This window comes from Micropterus salmoides, unplaced genomic scaffold (assembly GCF_014851395.1).
Source record: "Micropterus salmoides isolate LMB-PRFRI ecotype aquatic unplaced genomic scaffold, ASM1485139v1 Ms_hic_scaffold_2, whole genome shotgun sequence".
NCBI classification, from domain to species: domain Eukaryota; kingdom Metazoa; phylum Chordata; class Actinopteri; order Centrarchiformes; family Centrarchidae; genus Micropterus; species Micropterus salmoides.
In genome coordinates, this window is record NW_024041150.1 from 25,157,435 (window position 1) to 25,178,952 (window position 21,518).

The 21,518-nt window shown below is 43.6% G+C and overlaps 1 protein-coding gene across 2 annotated transcripts; it reads left to right on the forward strand.

Moving 5' to 3' along the window:
• Positions 1-656: 656 nt before the first annotated feature.
• neurl4 (neuralized E3 ubiquitin protein ligase 4) lies at positions 657-21,518 on the forward strand. 2 transcript variants are annotated; one of them, XM_038732697.1, is made up of 29 exons: positions 657-1,101; positions 5,387-5,891; positions 5,992-6,057; positions 6,149-6,627; positions 7,237-7,348; positions 7,497-7,585; positions 7,684-7,756; positions 8,070-8,343; positions 8,460-8,641; positions 8,838-8,923; positions 9,446-9,608; positions 9,718-9,928; positions 10,068-10,144; positions 10,253-10,331; positions 10,678-10,847; positions 10,974-11,162; positions 11,375-11,520; positions 11,714-11,932; positions 12,415-12,513; positions 12,599-12,751; positions 12,857-13,024; positions 13,541-13,699; positions 13,955-14,134; positions 15,160-15,253; positions 15,337-15,444; positions 15,538-15,682; positions 17,356-17,468; positions 18,937-19,096; positions 19,276-21,518. In XM_038732697.1, exons 1-29 carry the CDS (start codon positions 937-939, stop codon positions 19,478-19,480), a joined length of 4,869 nt encoding a protein of 1,622 aa, XP_038588625.1. In that variant the 5' UTR covers positions 657-936; the 3' UTR covers positions 19,481-21,518. The 2 variants fall into 2 exon arrangements, with proteins under 2 accessions (XP_038588625.1, XP_038588626.1); XM_038732698.1 differs by having other exon boundaries at positions 895-1,101; positions 10,974-11,102.

Below are 21,518 nucleotides of genomic sequence, written 5' to 3' on the forward strand. Positions count from 1 at the left end.
TAATGCTCCTTTTTCTTTAATTAAATATTTATTAAGCAAAATGCACGTGTGTAAAAGTAATGTGTTAAATAAGCACAGAAAGAAAAGGAAGGGAGACATTTGAATATTCATTAAATTACTCAAAATCACAATCATTACAGTTTTTCACATCAGTAAGATTTTGAGGAATGTTTTTAGATATATTCTTGCGGATTAAAATGCAGGCTATTACACAATAGCCTACATTTTAACGTGTGTACGTGTGAAATGTATTTAATAAAGTTGTTGATGATGATGATGATGATATGGGTGAAGAGAAACAGGCTTAATATAATCTCTTTATTGTCCAAAATTCAAGTAGAAGCATTTAAAGCATTTTAAATAGGCCTAAAACATTCAAACTAACCAATCCTACAACATAAAACACATAAAGAAAATATATTTTATCTATGAAATCAACCGTACTAGGGGAGACGGCCCTCAATTAATATAAATAAGTAAAGACGGGGGGTGTTAAGGCCTTTTGTCCTTCACACACTATAAATATTTTGGCAGATATGCAGTTCAGTCTTCTTCTTGGTCATTTGCGGTATTTATATATGAATAAAATGTCCACCGAAGTCAAAATGTTTTACCTTCAGAGGACACCACATTCATCATTTAGACTAAAGCCAAAAAATAAAAACAAAAAATCGTACATTTCAGACAGAAACAGGGCTAAAATTAAATATGAAGGCTTCGATTTCTATGAAGCTTAAATATAAACGTTGTATTTAGTGTTTAAATGTCATATTTAAAACAACACCATTGTTTGCAGACAAGTGTAAAGCTTAAAATGAATGTTTTAGCCATTGTATTACAGAGCTGGGTGCGGCGCTGTGAGTGTGAAATCTACCGTCTAACATAACGTTACTGTCGCAAACCCCGAGTGTCGTGAACACTGGCCGCCCACTGAAGATGGCGGCGGAGCTGCATCCGCGGAGCGGAAAGCTGATCGGCCTGTCCAACTCGAACCGAACCGCCCGGCGCAACCAGCCAGTCCAGGAGTTCAACCACGGCCTGGTGCTTAGTAAGGAGCCGCTGAGGGACCGGGATGTCTTCACCGTCCGTATTGATAAGAAGGTAAACAACAACAGGCCTGCCGCTGAGCGGGGATGAGAGCAGCGGGAGCCGCGCTGGTGGGACGGGCCGGTGTCTCGGTCCGCAGTGAGGGGCTTCACCGACCCGGGGCGGTTCACACGGCTTGACAGCGACCACGGCTGTCGCGGATTGTTCAGGGGCGATTTGCAGACACTGTCGGATATTTGTCACAGGCGGGCAGGCGGACCTGATTAACACATCGATAGGTGTGATCACTGAGCTATCGATAACCTGTCCGCGTTGCCTCGGTTCCGCCAGCTAGCTATGCTAATGAGCCGCTAGCAGGAGCAGGCGGTGCGATCTCAGGCTAGCCCGGGCTAGCTTTTCTAAAAGCTGCTACTGGGGGCTCTGTGTGTTGATAAGGACTTGTTTATTGTTCTACAGCAGTGAGTTAAGTGAGCTGGTGAACGTGTCTCTGTTTAGTTTTGTGTTGAAGAAGTCGATGACAGCCGTAGCTGCCAGTCCGTCCCTGAGGCTAATAATATACTGCAGTGCTCATACTACCAGGCTGGGCTACTATCCTACTGACTCACAGGCTGTCTGTGAACCTAAACAAACACAGTTAGCCGCTGCTGTCGTCTACCCGTGTCATTAATAACATCCAGAGTTCCGTGTTAAAGGACTCGGCTTGACCTCTTGGTGAGTCTTGATCCATATTCAGGCATGAGGAGGTTGACCACTAAAAGCCATAACTCTGGTGCAAACATACACTCTTTCAGCCTCATTGCTGGGACATTTGCTTTTAATTTAACTTTATTTGGACCACTTTTTATCCCAAAGAATAGGGGATCAAGTGGAGTATACATTTCTTACTCTACTGTTTTTCGGTCCATATTGTCCTTTGATGAATCCAGATCCAGTTATGATAGTGTCCTTGTTGTTTCCACAGAGGGTGATCAATTTCTCCCATTTTCTGGGAAGGCCTCCCTCTCATTCCTTAACCTAAAATGTCCCTTAAGGTTTAAGCATATATTCCTGGTAGCCTTTCATAGATCGTCAACATAAGTGCCTGTCTATGTGCTCAATGTGACTCAGGTCTCTGTCACATCACACAAGCCTGTGCACAGTGTTTACTTTTTGGCTTTTACAAGCATAGGGGAGCTTTGTCTGTTGTAGTGGCCTCTACAGTCATGCAACCATACTGGGTTTGTCAACAACATGGCAGCCCTTGAGCCTGAACAGGCGCCAACTGCCCGACCCCCCGACCCCCCGAATGACAGTGTGTCCAGTCAAGACACACAGTCATATAGTTCTTCAGGAAATCTACCACGATGAGGCGAAGCTGCATGTGTGCCAGTAAAGCTAGACATGCGGTTTAATAGCACCTACTGTACGTATATGATTGTCCACCGTTTATGGCGCTCTCCGCCTGATAAGAGCTCTCATAAACAGCCTCATGCGCTGTCGTGACATGCACTGCCTGTCTGACAATCAATACTTTTCCATCACAGAGTGCCGGATTGGCATGACTGCCCATACTGTCTACTGCCATCCACTAAGCTACAGTGGATTTTGATAAACGAGAAACTTATGCGATGTATTTGACAGTTTGTCCAGGGTGCAACACTGTCAGTGGTTTTGGGTTTGTATTTAAAGCTGTGGTCCACGAAGGGATCTAGAGGGTTGATCCAACTTTGAGAGAAAGAACATGCCTCTCGCATATTGTGCTGCTTTTTAAAAACTTATATGATTGTAATCTGAATATCTCTGGGATTTGCGCCGGTTATCATATAAAACTGGCTATTTGATGCTGTCTCTGGGGTTCTGACGAGTCGGGACAAACACTTTTCACTATTTTGTGGACTAAGCTATTCATCGCTATTAATTGAGAAATTATTGGCCGATGGATCGAGCCTGAAAAAAATAGTTTGTTGCAGCACTTTAGCCAATACTAGCCTCAAAACCCAACATCAATGTCATGTTCTGTTTTGTTGGCGATATTATGCCCTAACTAAGACTTAATATAATAATAAATATCCACGTTAGTTAAAATTGGTGTGGACTTTATAAAAAAGCCATGCATTTCTAATATAAAGGAGTTTAGTGTGGTACTGTCAAAATCATGTCAGTATTTAGAATTATTTTATATATATATATATATATATATATATATATATATATATATATATATATAATTAAAACCTGGTTGTTTCAAATGTTAATATTCACCTTTCCCTTATACAGAGTTCATCTGTTATGTTTTGTGTGTGTGTGTGTGTGTGTGTGTGTGTGTGTGTGTGTGTGTGTACGGTCTGTATTGTCTCAGCAGTGCCCTGCTTTTGATGCAATTAATTTTTTATTCTTTTCGAAAGCTGCCCAGTGCTCCTGCCTGGCGTGTATGGCTGTATCCTGTAGTTATTGGTCGTTTGAACAGCGAGAGAGACTGAGAGGTAGACACCCACAGGCTGTTGTTACATAAGTGAATGAGCAAGGGAAGGAGATGTCTGTCTCCTCCACACAGCGACCCGGTCAGGCTTACTTCTAAATCTGTTAACCCAGATACCCGGGGCTAGCACACTGCCTTGCATAGCACCTGCCACACGGCTGAAGAGCACACCACGGGAACAGGTGAAGGAGGGAAACGGGACAGTATTTAAAAAAATTATATTCATCTTGGAGATCTCCTCGGTGTGGAGGTGAGCTGCAGAAAAACATCTCGAGAGCTGGTGGGGCTTCAATGTTACGCTCAAGGTCACTTCATCTGGGTGGATTTCTGCCAACTTAAACCAGAGTCCTGTGGAGTACCAGGGGAAACGGGGAGTGGTTGAATATTGATCTTAATGTTGCAGAACACTTTTGAGTCGCTTCTCTTTTCTTGAGAAACAAGCTGCATGGCTTTTTGTTGGATGTCGTGACGTGGGTTCATGCCACCGTGTCGGCAAGCATCCGGTGGGCTAAAGTGTCTCTAAGCAGGACTCTTATTCTCCACCAGCTGCGCTGACTCTGCTTTATAGCTGACGCTGCACTGTGTCATCTACATCATGGAGGCAAATCGCTATGAAAAAATAGAACTCACCCCTGGAGATCAATAAAGTATCACATCATTGTGAGCTGATGGTGAGTTTTGTGTTTCCTGGAAGAAGTGGATTTCTCAGGCTGCGTGTTATGCGATATGATCGAAATTTCATACAAAAACACAAGGGGTTTAGCAGTGAAACTGTTTTATCGTGGAGGTGAAGCTTGCTTGCTTAAATATTGTTTGCTGCTTTGTGTGCGCAGGTTTAATCATCTCAGCTGGACCACAAAAGCATCTGCGTTTTCAGACCTCTTGTCGTTGTTTCAGTCACTGTACAGTGGAAAGAAGATTTGGCCATCATCTGGCTATCGAAACAGCTGAGGAATCATGACTCCTTCCACTTTTAGCTGAGGAACACGAGGATCTCCCCACATTTTCTGGGTATCATATCCCAAAAAAAATGGAGAATAAAAAAATAATAAAATAAAAATTAAAAATGGAGAGTATCTGCACACACTGGATGAAAGCTTCCAAACTTCCCAAAACACTTGCAATAGCAGCCCAAGGGTTGCATATGTGTTGTTGGATCAGTTGACAATGGCGAGATGTAATACTTTTTGTTTCTGTTCTCCTGAACCTGTTCTAAATATAGTGAGCACTCTACTACCTTTCTGCATCAATATGTTTTTATCATCTCATCTTGGGAGGTGGATGCTGGTGCTGCAGTAGTCTATGATGCTGCTACGTGCCCATTGGGTGGTTCTTTAAGGAGAGTACCGGTAATGAGAAATGAATTTGTTTGACCCTGGGTTAATTTTTTGCACACTGTATTGTAAGTTAGTAATGGTGTTTCTGCCAGACATTTTGCTATGACGAACTGCGTGTTCACACTGTCCTTCTTTATTTTCAAAGGAGCGCTCCCTGAGCTGATTTCTTCACTGACAGAACGACTAAAAATAACCTGAAGGATCAGACAACAAGGCACACTTTGTTTTCTATAGTTTACTACCTGCAGTTTTTAGCACATTGCTTCACTCTTTCAACAGCAACTCCCACACCAGTCTTTTTGCGATCGGAGGAGCAGCTGCTGACAACTGGTTTGTTACTACGTTTTCTTTCTTTCTGGTGTCTCTAAATTTCACATCATCTCTACGAAATTCATTTCCTATCACAAAAAATGCAACGCTTCGAGTCTTTTGGCAAATGCAGACATAACATCAGCCTCTGGTAAAGTGTAAAGGCAGTGATTATTTGTGTGCAAATAGTTGATAATGTGAATATTAATTAAATCTTCCCCCTCTTTCTCGTCAGGTGAACTCGTGGAGCGGTTCCATCGAGATTGGCGTGACGGCGCTGGACCCCGCCGGGCTGGACTTCCCCAGCAGCGCCACAGGCCTTAAGGGCGGTTCCTGGATCGTGTCGGGCTGCTCGGTGCTACGCGACGGCCGCTCGGTCCTGGAGGAGTACGGCCGCGACCTCGACCAGCTAGCCGAGGGCGACCGGGTGGGCATCCAGCGCAGCTCCCGCGGGGATCTCCACCTCTGGGTTAACGGGCAGGACTGCGGTGCGGCCGCGAGCGGCTTGCCGCCCAAGCTCTGGGCAGTGGTGGACCTGTACGGAAAGTGCACTCAAGTGACTGTGGTGAGCTGTGAGCCACCCTCAGCAGAGAAAGAGACAATAGAGCAGGAGGACGAGGAGGACGAGGATGAGGAGGACGAGGAGGAAGAGATGGTGGTGTGCGGCGGTCAAGGGGATGTAGGGATCACGGCACTGATGAATGTGGCAGCAATGAATGGAATGATGAATGGAGATGAAGGTAAGGGGCCTTTTTATCAATGTGGTTCTCTTTTTCTAACCTATACTCTGGGATTTGTTGTTCTCACCTGCTGTTTCCCGCTCACTCTCCTCCCTGTCAGTGCCTGAGCTTAGCTGCAGTCACAGCAGACCAGACAAGTTCCCCAACAACCTGGAGCCTGACACAGGTAAGAAAATCCTCCTCAGACCAGGTCATGGACTTTGTACAACATGACCAGCATTTACACCCTCCTCTTCCTCCTCTATGTCTCTCTCCAGTTCTAACAGAGCACCAGCTCTTTGATGTGTTCAACAACGCAATAGTATCTTTTTATCGCGCTGAGGATGAGGGTGGAGGGGGAGATGGTGGCGGTGGAGGAGGAGCAGGAGGCGGCGGCAATGCAGGAACTGACTCCTCTGCCAGAAATGACAGAGGGAGCAGCAGCGGCAGCAGTGGAGGAGGCGCGGTCAACAGCGACAGTGGGGTGGCGACAACAGGAGGAGGAGGAGGAGGAGGAGGAGGAGCTGGAGAAAGTGGAAATACTAATAACAGCCCGGCTGGTAACGGAGGGGTCGGGCCAGGGGTTGTGACAGGCGGGATGACCACCAACGACGCACTGCTGTTCCACGAGAAATGTGGCACACTGATCAAACTGAGCAACAACAACAAAACGGCGGAGCGGAGGAGACCACTGGACGAGTTCAACAACGGCGTGGTGATGACAAACCGGCCGCTCCGACACAACGAGATGTTTGAGGTGTTTACAGTCACACAACTCCGTGCTGGGATGTTTGTTGACCGCTAACCAGTGATCACTTACTTATATACTCTACTGTCATGGTTTTTAATTTTATTAAGCCCAACAGGCGGATGTTACTGAATTAATAAATATCCCAGTGTATCTGACCAGTAACCTTGATAATAATAATATAATTTGACTCATCGCTCAAAGTAGACCTGCAAATAAGGATTCTTTATCAATGTAAACCTGTTTTTCGATTAATAATTGAGAGTAAAAAAGGCCCAACACAGTTTTCCAAAGCCTAAGGTGACAATAGATACAAGATATTTCATTTCTAGAGATAAAAAACTAAAGAAATGTTGCTTGTTAAATGACTGAAATGTTTAATTGATTATCAAAACTGTTAATTTGTTTCCAGTCCATCCACTGACTGATTTATAGCTGTTTAAGCACTACTAGAAGATTGCAAAGAATAAATACTTGAGGATGGCCACACAGACAAAGAGTCATTAATGTTACTGTATTTCATGCCTGGAGGTCTGGTGATATTCATCACTTTGTGCTGGAGGCAGAACGGAGAAGATCTCTGCATTTAGTTTAAATGTGTTTCTGTTATACTTTCAGATCCGCATTGATAAGCTGGTGGACAAGTGGTCAGGCTCAATAGAGATCGGCGTGACCACACACAATCCCAACAACCTGGACTATCCTGCAACCATGACCAATCTGCGCTCAGGTCACACACACACACACACACACACACACACACACACACACACACACACACACACACACACACACACACACACACAGGAAACTGTATCAAACAAAACAGGAGTTGTTCAGTGTGAAATGAATGACATTATTCTGGCTGCTGATTTTAGGTACAATCATGATGAGTGGCTGTGGGATACTGACCAATGGGAAAGGAACCCGCAGGGAATACTGTGAATTCAGCCTTGATGAACTTCAGGTTTGTGACGAGATACACACACATTACACTTCGTTTGCCACCTATAGTGTAAGTATGTCTGTTGTTTATAATCTCCATCTCCTCTCATCCATGTTCAGGAGGGAGATCACATAGGGTTGATGCGCAAAGCAAGTGGAGCGCTCCATTTCTACATCAATGGCATAGACCAAGGTGAGACACGTCGGGACACTTCATGATGGTAGAAGGACGCCCACTGCTGGGGGAGGGCGGGCGGACTGATAATGATGGGACCCATCAGAACAGATCAGGGCAAGGGCAACATGAACATATCTGTTTGCTTTTACATTATTATCAACACATTTTTTTTCTATATTTTTGTTATCTGGGATCCCAAGATGCTTTAGATAAAAAAACATCTGCTGTTGAGTTATTGCAAAATTGCCAGAATTAATGAGAATAACTGAAAATAACCAAATAACCTTGAGTGTTGTCTCCACTCCTAACCACTCAGTGTCTTACCCAGGTGTTGCGGCAGCCCAGACCCCCGGTGTGGTCTATGGTGTGGTCGATCTCTACGGCATGGCCGTCAAAGTCACCATAGTCCACAACCACAACCACAGTGACCGCCTCAGACGCAACAACGCCATCATGAGGGCTTTATCGCCCGACGTCGGCCGGCCCAGGCCCTCTCTTTCCCTCACGCCAGACTCGGAGGGGCCCGACCGACTTCTGTTCCACTCCAACTGTGGCCAGAAGGCCGCCATTATCAGTGAGGGCAGGACGGCGCTGCGCCCACAGTGAGTGTGAAAAAATATTAAAGCTTGCAATGGAGGACGTGTAGAAATCCTCTACATGCAGCACTTAAAACATGAAACAGTTGTATAGTTGTAAGCTAACAACGCTGCTTACACAGTGCGACTGATGACTTCAACCATGGCGTGGTCCTGAGCAGCCGGCCGCTGCGCTCCAACGAGGTGTTCCAGGTTCGGATTGACAAGATGGTGGACAAGTGGGCGGGTTCCATCGAAATCGGTGTCACAACGCACAACCCTGCATACCTGCAGCTGCCCTCCACCATGACCAACCTGCGCTCAGGTAAAATACGATAAATCTGATTTTGTTACAGTGCGTATTCTTTTGACTCTCAGTCTGACATACTGGATGAACAATGGATGAAAAGTATATAAAAGTAAATAAAAGTTGTTTTAGTGCTATGTTCTTTCAATGTGGAAGAGTTTATGAGATACCTTTCAAACAGAACAGCAAAAAAAAAAACAGGATTGTTTTCCAGGGACGTGGATGATGACGGGGAACGGCGTGATGCACAACGGAACGACAATACTGGATGAGTACGGACACAACCTGGACCGGCTCAAGGTGAGTGATATTTGTGCTTCATTACTTAGCTTTAATAAGCTCAGCCTTTTTATCCTCCTCCCACAACACTTCTGACCTTTTCCTGCGCAGTCATTTCTTATTATCTCCGCCAGACGTAAGTCTGGAGGGGATCATGCGTTTGGTCTGTTATATTGACTGAGCCTATTGTCTTTTCAGAAGTAATCGCCATTTTACAATCTGTGTTATGACAAAGCAAATGGTATTTCTGGCAGTCAGCTAGGCTTGGAGGGGAGAGCTGGGTAGTGATGGGATTTTAATTTTTGTGGTATTTAATGTTCTAATTAATAAAGAAAGTTTCGATTCTGTTTATTGTTTCCTGATTAAGTTGGGCTAAGTTTATACAATACCATTACACTATTCTATTCATCTTTAAGAAAACTGAGACTATATTATTCAAAAGTATACTGTAAGAAAACTTTTCCCCACCCACAGGCCCCGAGACACACCTTACTGCACCCTACTCAGTGTGCTCTTTTAATTAACCCCTTTTCCCCCTTGCAGGCAGGTGACACAGTAGGCGTAGTGCGGAAAGAAGATGGTAGCCTCCACTTCTTTGTAAACGGTGTGGCTCAGGGTCCAGCAGCCTGGAACGTCCCTCCCAGTGTCTACGCCGTGGTCGACCTCTACGGCCAGGCTGCTCAGGCCACCATCATGGACGACATGGGTGAGAGAGGGAGGAGGAAAAGAGTTAGGATGCTAAAATAACTGAGATTCTTCTTCAGAAAATGTGAACTTCTATCTATTCCCCCTCCTCTGCCTCTCCCTTTTGTTAGTGGACCTCCCCCCTCTCCCAGAGGACAGCTCAGAGGGCCCCACGGCCATGTCCCCCGGGAGCCCCTGCTCAGTAGGAGGGGCCAGCACCACCAACGACCTGCGTTTCCACCACCTACACGGCACCAACGCCGTCATCACCAATGGGGGGCGCACCGCCCTGCGGCAGAACTGCCGCAGCGAGTTCAACGACGCTATTGTCATTTCCAACAGGTGAGGAAAACTTTTAGCTCTTTGTTTCCATCTAGGGATCATAAGAAATAATTAGACATCAGTAAACGTGGTTAAGTAGTCACCAGATACACACGAGTACTGGAGGAGCTGACTCAGGATTTAAACTTCCTCCTTGTAGGTGCCTTCGAGATGGGGAGCTGTTTGAAATTGTTATTCAGAAGATGGTGGACCGCTGGTCGGGATCAATAGAAGCAGGTGAGGTGTTTCTATTTAAGTCAGTATGTGCTGTGTGTAACATTAAACTCTGCAACATCACTTTAGACATGTAAATGTATTTCACATGTGATTTCTCTGTGTGTCCAGGAGTGACGGCCATCAGGCCAGACGAGCTTGAGTTTCCCAACACTATGACTGACATCGACTATGACACTTGGATGCTCAGGTAGAACGTTATGAGAAACAACTCAAACGCTGTATTACCATATTATTTATATTTTTGGCTTTTATTAGGTTGTTACAACGTGCATCTAGCTGTTATAATGATGTACTCTGTCTTAATAATTAATTTAATTCTCAGCCTTTTTAAACCCGGAAGCCCTAAAATGAAGAAACTCTACTCCCGTTACCGATATAAACTTAAATTTTTTTTAGGTTATTTTCCCATAACTGCTGGAAGAAGTATAGAGCAACATGAAAAAGGAGAATTTATTACAAAATGTAATAATTTGTGGATGCACAGAGTAATCACAAGTAATCAGGTCAATTCAGTCTTACTAATTTTCCCACAGTGGAACGGCCATCATGCAGGATGGCAACACGATGCGCAACAACTACGGTTGTGACCTGGACTCCCTGACCACAGCCTCACGAATTGGCATGATGCGCTCAGCTACTGGTGACCTCCACTATTACATCAACGGCATGGACCAAGGTGTCGCCTGCTCCGGTCTGCCACCAGGTAATGAATAGTCAATAGAGGTCAGGAATCAGGATCAGATATTGCTGGAAAACCATTGGCTTGAGGTTTGGAGTGAACGTTTGGAGTGAAATTGCTGACCCGATACCTCATCCATGTCTCTCTCAGAGGTGTATGCTGTGATCGACCTGTATGGTCAGTGTGTTCAGGTGTCCATCACCAGTTCCTCAGGCCCACTGGACAACAGCCTCTGTACCAGCAATATCACAGAGAAGAGCTTCCCCATCCACTCACCAGGTACACGTCAGGGTCAGGGTGCTCAGGTCTGGAAAGCCTTGAAAAACCTGAAAAATATAGGCAAGTCAAGAAGTTTGGGAATTGTATGAAAAGTTTGTAAAAGGATGAAGTGAAATCATTTTTATTATTATAATAATATATTAAATATTTATTCTTCCATGAATTCTGAAACACTTTGTGTTCGTTTTTATTTGGTAAAATAAATAACACAAATCTCACATATCATTTGGCCTCAAAGCCTCATCTCCATATTTCTTCTTTTGTATGTGTAGTAGCAGGCGTGGCCCATCGGCTCCACAGCAAACACGGCAAGAACGTGGTGCTGCTGGGTGATGGCTGCCAGGCCGTCAGAGTTGGTGGCTATGCTCATGGCATTGTGTTCAGTGGGAAGGAACTCAAAGCAGACGAGCTGTTTGAGGTAAGCGAGGGCTTGATTTATTTATATTTACCAGGAAATGCTGAAAAAGGACCTAAAGCAATATTCAAGTTAACATCTTAAATAACAGGACTTGCGTATACTGGAAAAAACACTGCATGGTTTCTGTTTCCCCCAGTAGCTGGCACTTGTTTCTTCTCTTTCCTGATTTCTCTGTCTCTGTCCTCTTCTGCAGGTGAGGATTGATGAGGTGGATGAGCAGTGGTGCGGTTCGCTGCATATCGGTCTGACCACACTGGCACCCCCGGAGCTGCCGTCCTGCCCGCTGTCAGGTCTCTCCCCCTCCCTCCCGCAGCTTCGCACCAAGGTCACCTGGCTGCTCTGTGGCTCTGAGGTCCGTCGCAACGGTGTGCTGCAGCGCCAGAACTACTGCTGTTCACTGGACCGGCTGACGGTAAGCTGCCCCCCTTTAAACCCTCAGTGATCTCATCTGCTGTCTCCGATTCATTGACTTTCCCTCTGGCCGCTTCAAAGCCCTGACCCACAGTTCAGGCCAAACAATGCATTAATATTTAATATTTCAAAAGAGAAATCTGGTAGTTTAGCAACACAAAACCATTATTTAATATTGATCTTAAGGTAAAAAATGCAGATGACACACATACCTTAACACTCTGTACCTGAATAGTGAGTATATTGTGACTGTGTTGTGTACTTTAATCCATCAGTCTTCAAGTTCATTGATTTAAGTCTTGATTATTTTCGACACATCGATGATCTAAAGAAGATATGATGATATGGATAAAGCTTAAAGCAGAACAGATTATTCATTTTGTCAGTACGTTGTGCGTTTCTTGAAGAAAACAAATCTGTGCTGCCAGCTGAAAAGATGTTCCCGTTTTAAAGTGATTGATTTTCACCGAATATGATCCTCAGGTCGGGAACCGTGTGGGTGTGAAGAGGTGCAGCGACGACACCATGCACATCTTCATCGATGGAGAAGACATGGGACCTGCAGCGACTGCAGTAGCCAAGGTATACACACACACACAAACACACACAAACACACCTTCAGTACACAGCTACCTGGTATTCAGCACCTCTCTCTGGCTCCTTGCAGAATGTGTACGCAGTTTTGGACCTGTATGGACGGATAACGGCAGTGTCCATCGTGAGCGCTTCGTTGATGGAGGACATGGAAAGCGTCAAGGCGCCCTCGCTCTCCTCAGACAGCTGCAGCGAAGGAGAGGAGGACAGCACCCCCGTCAGAGAGGTAGGAGCCTAAAGGGAGGCGGCGGTTCAAACAGTTTGTCTGTTAACACACAGTGTTTTCTGAGAGATGACTCCGACTCTTCACGTCACCTCTTGTTGCCTCCAGGTGGAGACGGAGCCGTGTGCGCTGGTGCCCACCGTCATGGCGTTCCTGGAAAACCACGGCAAAAACATCCAGCTGTCCAACCAGAACCTGACAGCGGCCAGAGTATCCAGCTACAACCAGGGTCTGCTGGTCACTGCGCAGCCGCTGGCTCGCCAGCAGCTGTTCCAGGTAACTTTACGGTACTGACTCTCTATAGGGAGGGCAGGTGGCTATTTTTTCAAGTTAATTTCCTTCATTTTAATAACTGAGTTTGAAATAAAAGGCAGGCAGTGTTGACATAGTGCTCCATGTTGAATGAAAACAGTAAAAAAAATACCTGTTTTCCAGATTTACTGTATTAAGATATTTCTCAGTTAAATAGCTTAATACAGTACTTAAATATGTAAATGTAGAATTACTTTCCTAAATATCAGCATGGGAATTTCCTTTTTTTCCCTTATGTTCTCTGTTTTATTACACTATGACCAGTTAAAGATACTGGCATTTGTTGAAAATTGTGATTTTAGTCAATTTTATGTCCATAATAAAGGAATACAAAAATATATCTTTATATTTATAAGAAAAACTCTCCCTTTTATTTTCTTGCCACAAGTTTATTTACAAGTAAAATGTGTACTGAATATAACGACAAGGTATTTTAGCTGTGACTTTTCAGCCTGTCAACTGCCACTCTTCGGTCACCAGTTTCAGATCGACCGTCTGAACCCGTCATGGACGTCGTCGCTGTCGTTAGGGGTCATAGGTCACTCCCCCGACCGTCTCAACTTCCCCTCCACAGCGTGTTGTCTGAAACGCTCCGCCTGGCTGCTGCAGAGAGACTCTGTCTTCCACAACTCTCTAAAGGTAACACACACACACACACACATCGTTCTGTCATGTTTGCTGATTTTTGTCTTACATGAGTGTGTGTGTGAGTGTGTCTCATTGACTGATTGATCTTTTCTTGTTTGTCTCTCATTTGCTGGTGTCTCTTCCTACTCTTTCTTCTATTTTCATTTACCATCATCATCCTTCCGATCCCTGCCGTCTTTGCTCGTTTTTTTCTTTCTCTCCTGTTCAAATGTTTTTTTCTTTCTGCTAATCACCCTTTTTCCTCAGACTTGTGAGAACTATGGTCCTAATCTGGACACTTGTCCGGAGGGGACGGTGTTGGGTCTGCTGGTGGACGCCAACAGTTGTCTTCACCTCTACGTCAATGGCATGGACCAGGGTGTGGCAGCGCAGGACATTCCTTCGCCCTGCTACCCCTTCATCGACCTCTACGGCCAGTGTGAACAGGTCAGCGCTGCAGACGCCGACATACTTCAGTTTGTCCTGTTCCCTTCTGGTATCACACTCGGACAAAGTGGGGAGACCACATGAGTTGTGACATAAAATTTTATTTCAAGTCCAGAGGGTCATAACAGAGTTCTTAAATAAGAGAATAATCCCAATTTGGTTGAATTTACCCGTCATTTAGACACAACAGCTGTGAACTACCGTGTCTCTGTCACAGTGTTAGAAATTTGTAAGAATATTATTATATAGTGGGGCGATACACAGTAATATTAAATGATCACTCAACCCTAGTATCATGTTTATCAAATCCTAAGTACAAAACAGTGTGACTCCTTTAATAAAGTTATCGCTTCACCATCACCCCAAAACCTCCACACGCTCTTGATAAGCTGTTTTTTGATCAGCTTCAAAAAGAAACGTCTATATGTCATCAGACTCATCAAAGTTGATTAACAGTATGATCCCAGTTTAAGAACAACAGAAGAGTTGTTCTTTTTTAGATTAATCGATCCATTAATACGTCTATAACATGTCAGGGAAAAAAAAGAAATAGCGCAGCGTAATTTTCTACAATCCCAAGTAACGTCTTCAAATCAGTTGTTCTATTTGATCAAAAATATTAAATCTAAAATGAATGAAAAAACAACAACTGACGTTTTGAGACGCTGTAACCAACTTGTGTTTGATGTTTTTGCTTGATTAATTACTTAAAGGATCTTTTGACGGAAATGCAATTTAATATCCGTAACTATGTTTTCAGTGGTGTATAAAAGACCTTACATAATAAACCATTACGCTTTTATTACCTTAGAATGAGACATTTCTATCTACAGACACTGCGGGTCCTCTTACATGCAGTGACTGATGGTGACGTGGTGTCAGAATAATTGGAACCACTAGATGCCACTAAAACTTACACACTAAAAAAAATAATTCTGGTGCTGGGCTAATCAATTAATAATTTCAGCACTACATCACTATGAACCAAATCTTAAGATATGCTAATGAATGTCTCATCATGCCAGGTTACTATAGTTACAAACAACGTGCCAGCTGTGGATGGAGAGAGCGGTGAGGCCCGTTGTCAGGGTGACATGGAGAAGGCGGACATGGTTGACGGTAGGCAGCCAGCGTTTACTGTTTATCTTTTCCTTTTTTCCTTTCAGTCTTTTAAACTCTTGTTGTCGTGTTTTTACATGCAGGAATCAAAGAGAGTGTGTGCTGGACACCGCCTCCCGAGGTCAACCCCAACAAGACCTGCGAGTACCAGGCGCTGTGCTCGCGCTTCAAGGATCTGCTCACGTTACCAGGTGAGTGTTGTTCCAGCCTCTCTGCCACGATCTCCGTCTCGGTCTGACATCACATAACTATCACCATCTTCTCCTCCACTGTCCGTAAAAAAGATGGATATTTTAACGAAGACGCGAAGTACAACCTGTGCTACTGTGAGTCCTGCCACAAGCTCCGGGGTGACGAGGCGTACTACAAAAGAGGAGAGCCGCCGCGGGACTACGCCCTACCCTTCGGATGGTGCCGTTTCGCCCTCAGGTGAGAGGACGACCTCCCAGTCAGATACATGATGGAGCTGGACCGGTTTGAGAGGCACAGTAACAGTATTACCAACAGCTGTAGATGTGTACTTCACAGTACCAGGGAGAATGTTTATAAAATGACTGGATACTACTTTAATCTCACCATGATCCATATGAAGCAATGACCGGAGAAAGCTAGTACAGAAAAACGTAGCAGGTTTTGTGTCACTTGCCAATGAGGAAACTAATAAGCTAGTGCATGTGTTTATTCTTACAATGAGAAATTAAAATGACATCAATGGGACAATTAAATTCACCTTGTCTGCTGCCTTACCATCTGTGTATCTATTCATCTGTAACGTCTGTGCAGCGTTCTCATTGCTACATGTGTGTCTACAGGTGCTGGTCATATAATTAGAATATCATCAAAAAGTTGATTTATTTCAGTAATTTCATTCAAAAAGTGAAACTAGTAAAACGTATACATTCATTCCACATAGACTGATATATTTCAAGTATTCATTCCTTTTTCTTTTTTTTTTTAATGATTATAACTGACAACTAATGAAAACCCCCAAATCAGTATCTCAGAAAATTAGAATATTGTGAAAAGGTTCAATTTTGCAGACACCTGGTGCCACACTCTAATCAGCTAATTAACTCAAAACACCTGCAAAGGCCTTTAAATGGTCTCTCAGTCTAGTTCTGTTGGCTACACAATCATGGGGAAGACTGCTGACTTGACAGCTGTCCAAAAGACGACCATTGACACCTTGCACAAGGAGGGCAAGACACAAAAGGTCATTGCTAAAGAGGCTGGCTGTTCACAGAGCTCTGTGTCCAAGCACATTAATAGAGAGGCAAAGGGAAGGAAAAGATGTGGTAGAAAAAAGTGTACAAGCAATAGTGATAACCGCACCCTGGAGAGGATTGTGAAACAAAACCCATTCAAAAAATGTGGGGGAGATTCACAAAGAGTGGACTGCAGCTGTAAGAACCACCACGTACAGACGCAAGACATGGGTTTCAGGGTGTCGCATTCCTTGTGTCAAGCCTCTCTTGAACAAGACACAGCGTCAGAAGCGTCTCGCCTGGGCTAAAGACAAAAAGGACTGGACTGCTGCTGAGTGGTCCAAAGTTATGTTCTCTGATGAAAGTAAATTTTGCATTTCCTTCGGAAATCAAGGTCCCAGAGTCTGGAGGAAGAGAGGAGAGGCACAGAATCCACGTTGCTTGAAGTCCAGTGTAAAGTTTCCACAGTCAGTGATGGTTTGGGGTGCCATGTCATCTGCTGGTGTTGGTCCACTGTGTTTTCTGAGGTCCAAGGTCAACGCAGCTGTCTACCAGGACGTTTTAGAGCACTTCATGCTTCCTGCTGCTGACCAACTTTATGGCGATGCAGATTTCATTTTCCAACAGGACTTGGCACCTGCACACAGTGCCAAAGCTACCAGTACCTGGTTTAAGGACCATGGTATCCCTGTTCTTAATTGGCCAGCAAACTCGCCTGACCTTAACCCTCTTTAATCATCACAATTAAATGAAATAAACATTTGAAATATATCAGTCTGTGTGTAATGAATGAATATAATATCCAAGTTTCACTTTTTGAATGGAATTTCAATTTTTTTATGATATTCTAATAATATGACCAGCACCTTAATATGTGCATATGTCCTCTTTGTGCAGGATCAAGCCCCACTGTGAGGTTTCTAATGCACTGAAGAAGTGGCACATCGCGTACCACGGCACCAGCGTAGGAGCTCTGCGACGTACGCTGGACCACAGCCAGCTGCTGGCTGGTAAGAAAAATCACACATGCTCTTTTTACAAAGACACACCCTGTGCCACGGAGGTTCAAGGGTGTTCCTGCCTAGACCTGTATGGTACGGTGTTGCCTCTGGGCAACATACCCATTTTTGGCCTAGTACACCTCCACCAAACATCCCAAAATATGATGCATTACTGTAAAAGAGTTGCAGGGCCTTAAGGAAACCAATAGCAGTGTTAAAATTTGTCACATGATTCTCTGGCCCCCATTATGAATCCTTTTAGTGCTGCTTTTGACACATGGTTCAGCTCCATTTTCTCTCTCCACTAAACGGCCCTTTTTTTTACCCAGAAAAATTATATTCACACTAATAGGTGAGTAAAGTTTCATTTTTTATAGTTAAGCAACATCATACCATTATGGAATTCCGCCATTTTTTTAATGTTGTGCATTTAGGTTTATATACTGATCAAAAGCGTAACAGTTAACATAATTTTTTACATTAATTGATTCATTAATTATACATTTGATAATGTTGGTTGTAACAAGACCGTAATAAAAAAAAATAAAATTTACACTGGATATTTTAACCTTACGCCTGCAGAGCACATGCTTATATAGGGTTAAACACATTGTTCTTCCATTAAGAGGATGAACACAAAGGTTTTCTATGGTTCATCAAAGAAAAGGGCACTTCCAGTTGATGGTAGTGAGGATGAATAAGGATTTAGTAGTGAGGAAAACGGTGAGTTGCTGGAAATCCTGCAAGAAAAATAAGAGAACGCAGACTAGGAAAAGAGTGAAGAAGAGCAGTGAGGATAAAAGTGCAGTGACAGGTGTGAGTATAAGATAGCGAGGAAACCTATTTAATAACTTGTTTTCACTTATTGATAATGCGATGCATTTTGTTGACTTTCTACGCTATGTCGACTTCCTTAAGTATTGAGCCCTGAAACAGCACCAGAAAACTGAAGACACACATTTAAATCTAACACAAATGAGGAGTTGATGGAAGGTAACTCTGTTTTGATTTTCAGCATGTTTTTGGTGATTAGATTAAAATTTTTTAATGTAAAATATGTGTACTCTCTTTTTTGCCTTCATTCCTATAGGCGGTTCCAAATGATTTATATTTTAAACTGGTAAAGCCATTAAACATGTTCATTGAGTATTTTAAGAAATCTTATTCAAACTTTAAATAATAACTCTCTTTTTCCATTCTTTACCATTGTGCTTTAAGGCAATGTACCCCAAAGTTTACCCCCAAAATGTTTTTTTTTATTTAAAATTTCTGTAAATGTTTACTTGGTCCATTTTATGACAAAAAAACACAACAGTAATTTTTTACCCACTGGCAAAATAATGCATATCATAGAGGGCTAGACCTTAATCCACTGAAAGACAAACCAAACTTTGTTTTTCATAGAGTTCAGCAGATGACCGGAAGGTGTGCTTCTAAAACTAAAGCCTAATTTGTGAATGTTGTTTTGTTGATGCAGGGACGTCGTCCATCTTCTCAGTGTCCCCGGTAAAGGCGGAGGGGCCTAACGGCTACAGCGAGCCAGAGGAGAACAGCGCCCCCGGCAGGGAGGTTCCCAGAGTGCGGCTCTCTCCCACTATGCGCTACTCCGGCATGGAGATCTTTGCCCCTAAAGTGCAGTAAGTCCACCTGGTTCAGAAAACCACTTATTTTATTTGCATTTTGAAATTTGTGCCCAAAAAGGTAAATAATTATTTGGTATTTTTATTGTGTTATTTATTTTTATCTATTGTGACGAGCTCACAGGAAACGAGGGGAGAGAGAGCCCTTACTGATAGTTCGTCTTCTTCTAATGCAGATTCCAGGACCCCCGTTCTCACCGCTGCCACCAGGCTCAGGTGGGATTCCAGGTGTGTGTGCGTCCCGGCTCCTACAAGGTGGGACCCCAGACGCTTGGCCACAGCGAGCCCCTTGACCCTCGCTTCAGCAACTCAGAGATCGAGTGGATCACTAAGGAGCAGGGCGGCACGCTCCTCTACGGACTGCTCATCCGGGTCGAGTGACCGGAGCGGGCGCGGGAGGCATTCGGGTACAAGTGTGGGGAGGGGGGGGGGGGGAGTCCGTTTGGCGCTCCTCGTACTTTTAAATGAACTGACAACCAAATCCAACCCCTGCCTTGAGCGAGAGACTCCTCTGGAATCCAGCTGTTCCTACTGTGGATTGTTGACAATTCAGCATTATTGATTTGTTTTGTTTATTTAGTTGGTTTTTGGTTGTTTGCTCTTGGACTCTTTTAATGGCCGGGGGCGACGGCGGTTTCAAAGAAGAACAGACACTGCCTGCACTTTATGTTTCAGACACTCGTGGGCGATTTTTAAACTAACTTCTCATCGACACAACATGTTGGTTCATTCGCTAAAGTTAGTTATGTTGCCACATTTTTGTTCTCATTCTTCCAACTTGTTTTCTTCCACCCTCAAACAGCTTTTTTTTTTCTTTTGGCATTTATTTTAACACTTGTCACCTCTGCTCTGGTCAGTGTTTTATTTTAGGGGGCGCTGTCCCCTGCGAATCTGCACGTTTATGGACTGTCACCTAAAAAGACTGAAACGTGGGTAAAAGAAAATAAATAAAAAAATACAAAAATAGAAGGAAAAAACCAGACACTTGAATCTGAGAATGAACCCAAGAGTGTCTTGTGATTGTCTTTGAGGGGTGGGGATTTTAAAACTGGAGGAAGAAAAAAAAATGTTTACACATGTGTACCTCTGTATGTTGCTGTCCTCTTCATGTCTCCACATTAGCAGTCTGGCTACTTTATCAGTCCTGTTTGCGTTTCTGTTCTGGCTGGTCCTGTTAAGTGGAAAATTATTCACAGACTTTAAAACTGTGGAGAAAACTGGAGGGTTTGAAACCTCCTGCACCTTTTGGGAAGCTAAAACTTATTATATATTGAGATAATGAATGGTAAATTTTGGATGATAAGATGTCTGTTTGGTTAATATGAAGCTACAACAAGCGGCCGGCTAATTTAGCTTAGCGACAAGACTGAAAGCAATCCAAAGCCATTAAATTCCCAAAGTAAACATGCTTTGTCATGTTTGTTTAATCCTTAGGTTACAGAAACAGAAGTGCAAAAATGAGCGTTCGCCATTTTACATTTAGTGCTGAACTATTTATTGGCCAGTAATAAACGGCTAATGTTAATTAGTGAGTGTTAAAAGCTGCTGATTGGTGGGTTTGTGGCTGTAGCTTCATGTTAGCGTACAGAGCCGGTGTGAGTTGCGCACTAAGATACGTGGTTATCTTTTCATCTAGCAAACTCTAGTCAAGAAAACGAATTTCCCAAAATGATGTTTTTAAAAATGGACTGAAGCCAAAAGGTTCAAGTGGTTTTCCCACATCACTCCTGCTGTCTCGCCCCCCACGCATTGTTTACTGTAGACCCACTCACACCTCCACGCTGATCTAGCTATTCACTCTGTTCCCTGCTGATCTAGAATCAATTCAAGATCAGCAGGAGGACGTCTGCATCCCACGACCTTCACCGGTGTTTACATGTGAATGTTATTAAGTAGGGCTCTGCAGATCTTTCAGTTTAACTAACGCTGATTTACACGTGTCAAATGTTTATACAAGGGTTTTATTTGATCTAAAACATCCACCTAATGGTTGATTGAATGTGAAGAAGCTTTTTCAAAGCGTGTCTTTGTTTTTCACACCATTCTCAGTCCTGTTGCCAATTTGATAAAAACCTGCATTGAACCCCCCCCCCCAACATTTTAAGGCACAGTTCTGATGAGTCAAACTCATTGAGAAAAAATAAAAGGACAAAAATGAAAGTTCAGTCACCTTCTAAGAGCAGCTGTGATCTGACTGATGGAAGATGAAGATCTACGGGGGTTGGCAACACTTCCAAACAGAAATGTGAAATATTATTACATGGGTTATTTACAGCCCAGTGCTGCTTTGTACAATTTAATTTGTATTGTTTTATTTTTATTTTGTTTTCTGTATGTTGCGTTGTACAGGCTGTTACATAACAAATCATATCTTCCTGATTTATAAAAAATAAAAATAAACTGACAGTATGCACAGAAA

What these genes read in the sequence shown, in the direction of transcription:
- neurl4 (XM_038732697.1), top strand. Translation starts at nt 937, where the DNA reads ATGGCGGCGGAGCTGCATCCGCGGAGCGGAAAGCTGATCGGCCTGTCC. An exon ending in TCAGCCTTGATGAACTTCAG is followed by an intron (nt 7,586 to 7,683) that starts GTTTGTGACGAG and finishes ATCCATGTTCAG; the next exon opens with GAGGGAGATCACATAGGGTT. An exon ending in AAGCAGACGAGCTGTTTGAG is followed by an intron (nt 11,521 to 11,713) that starts GTAAGCGAGGGC and finishes CCTCTTCTGCAG; the next exon opens with GTGAGGATTGATGAGGTGGA.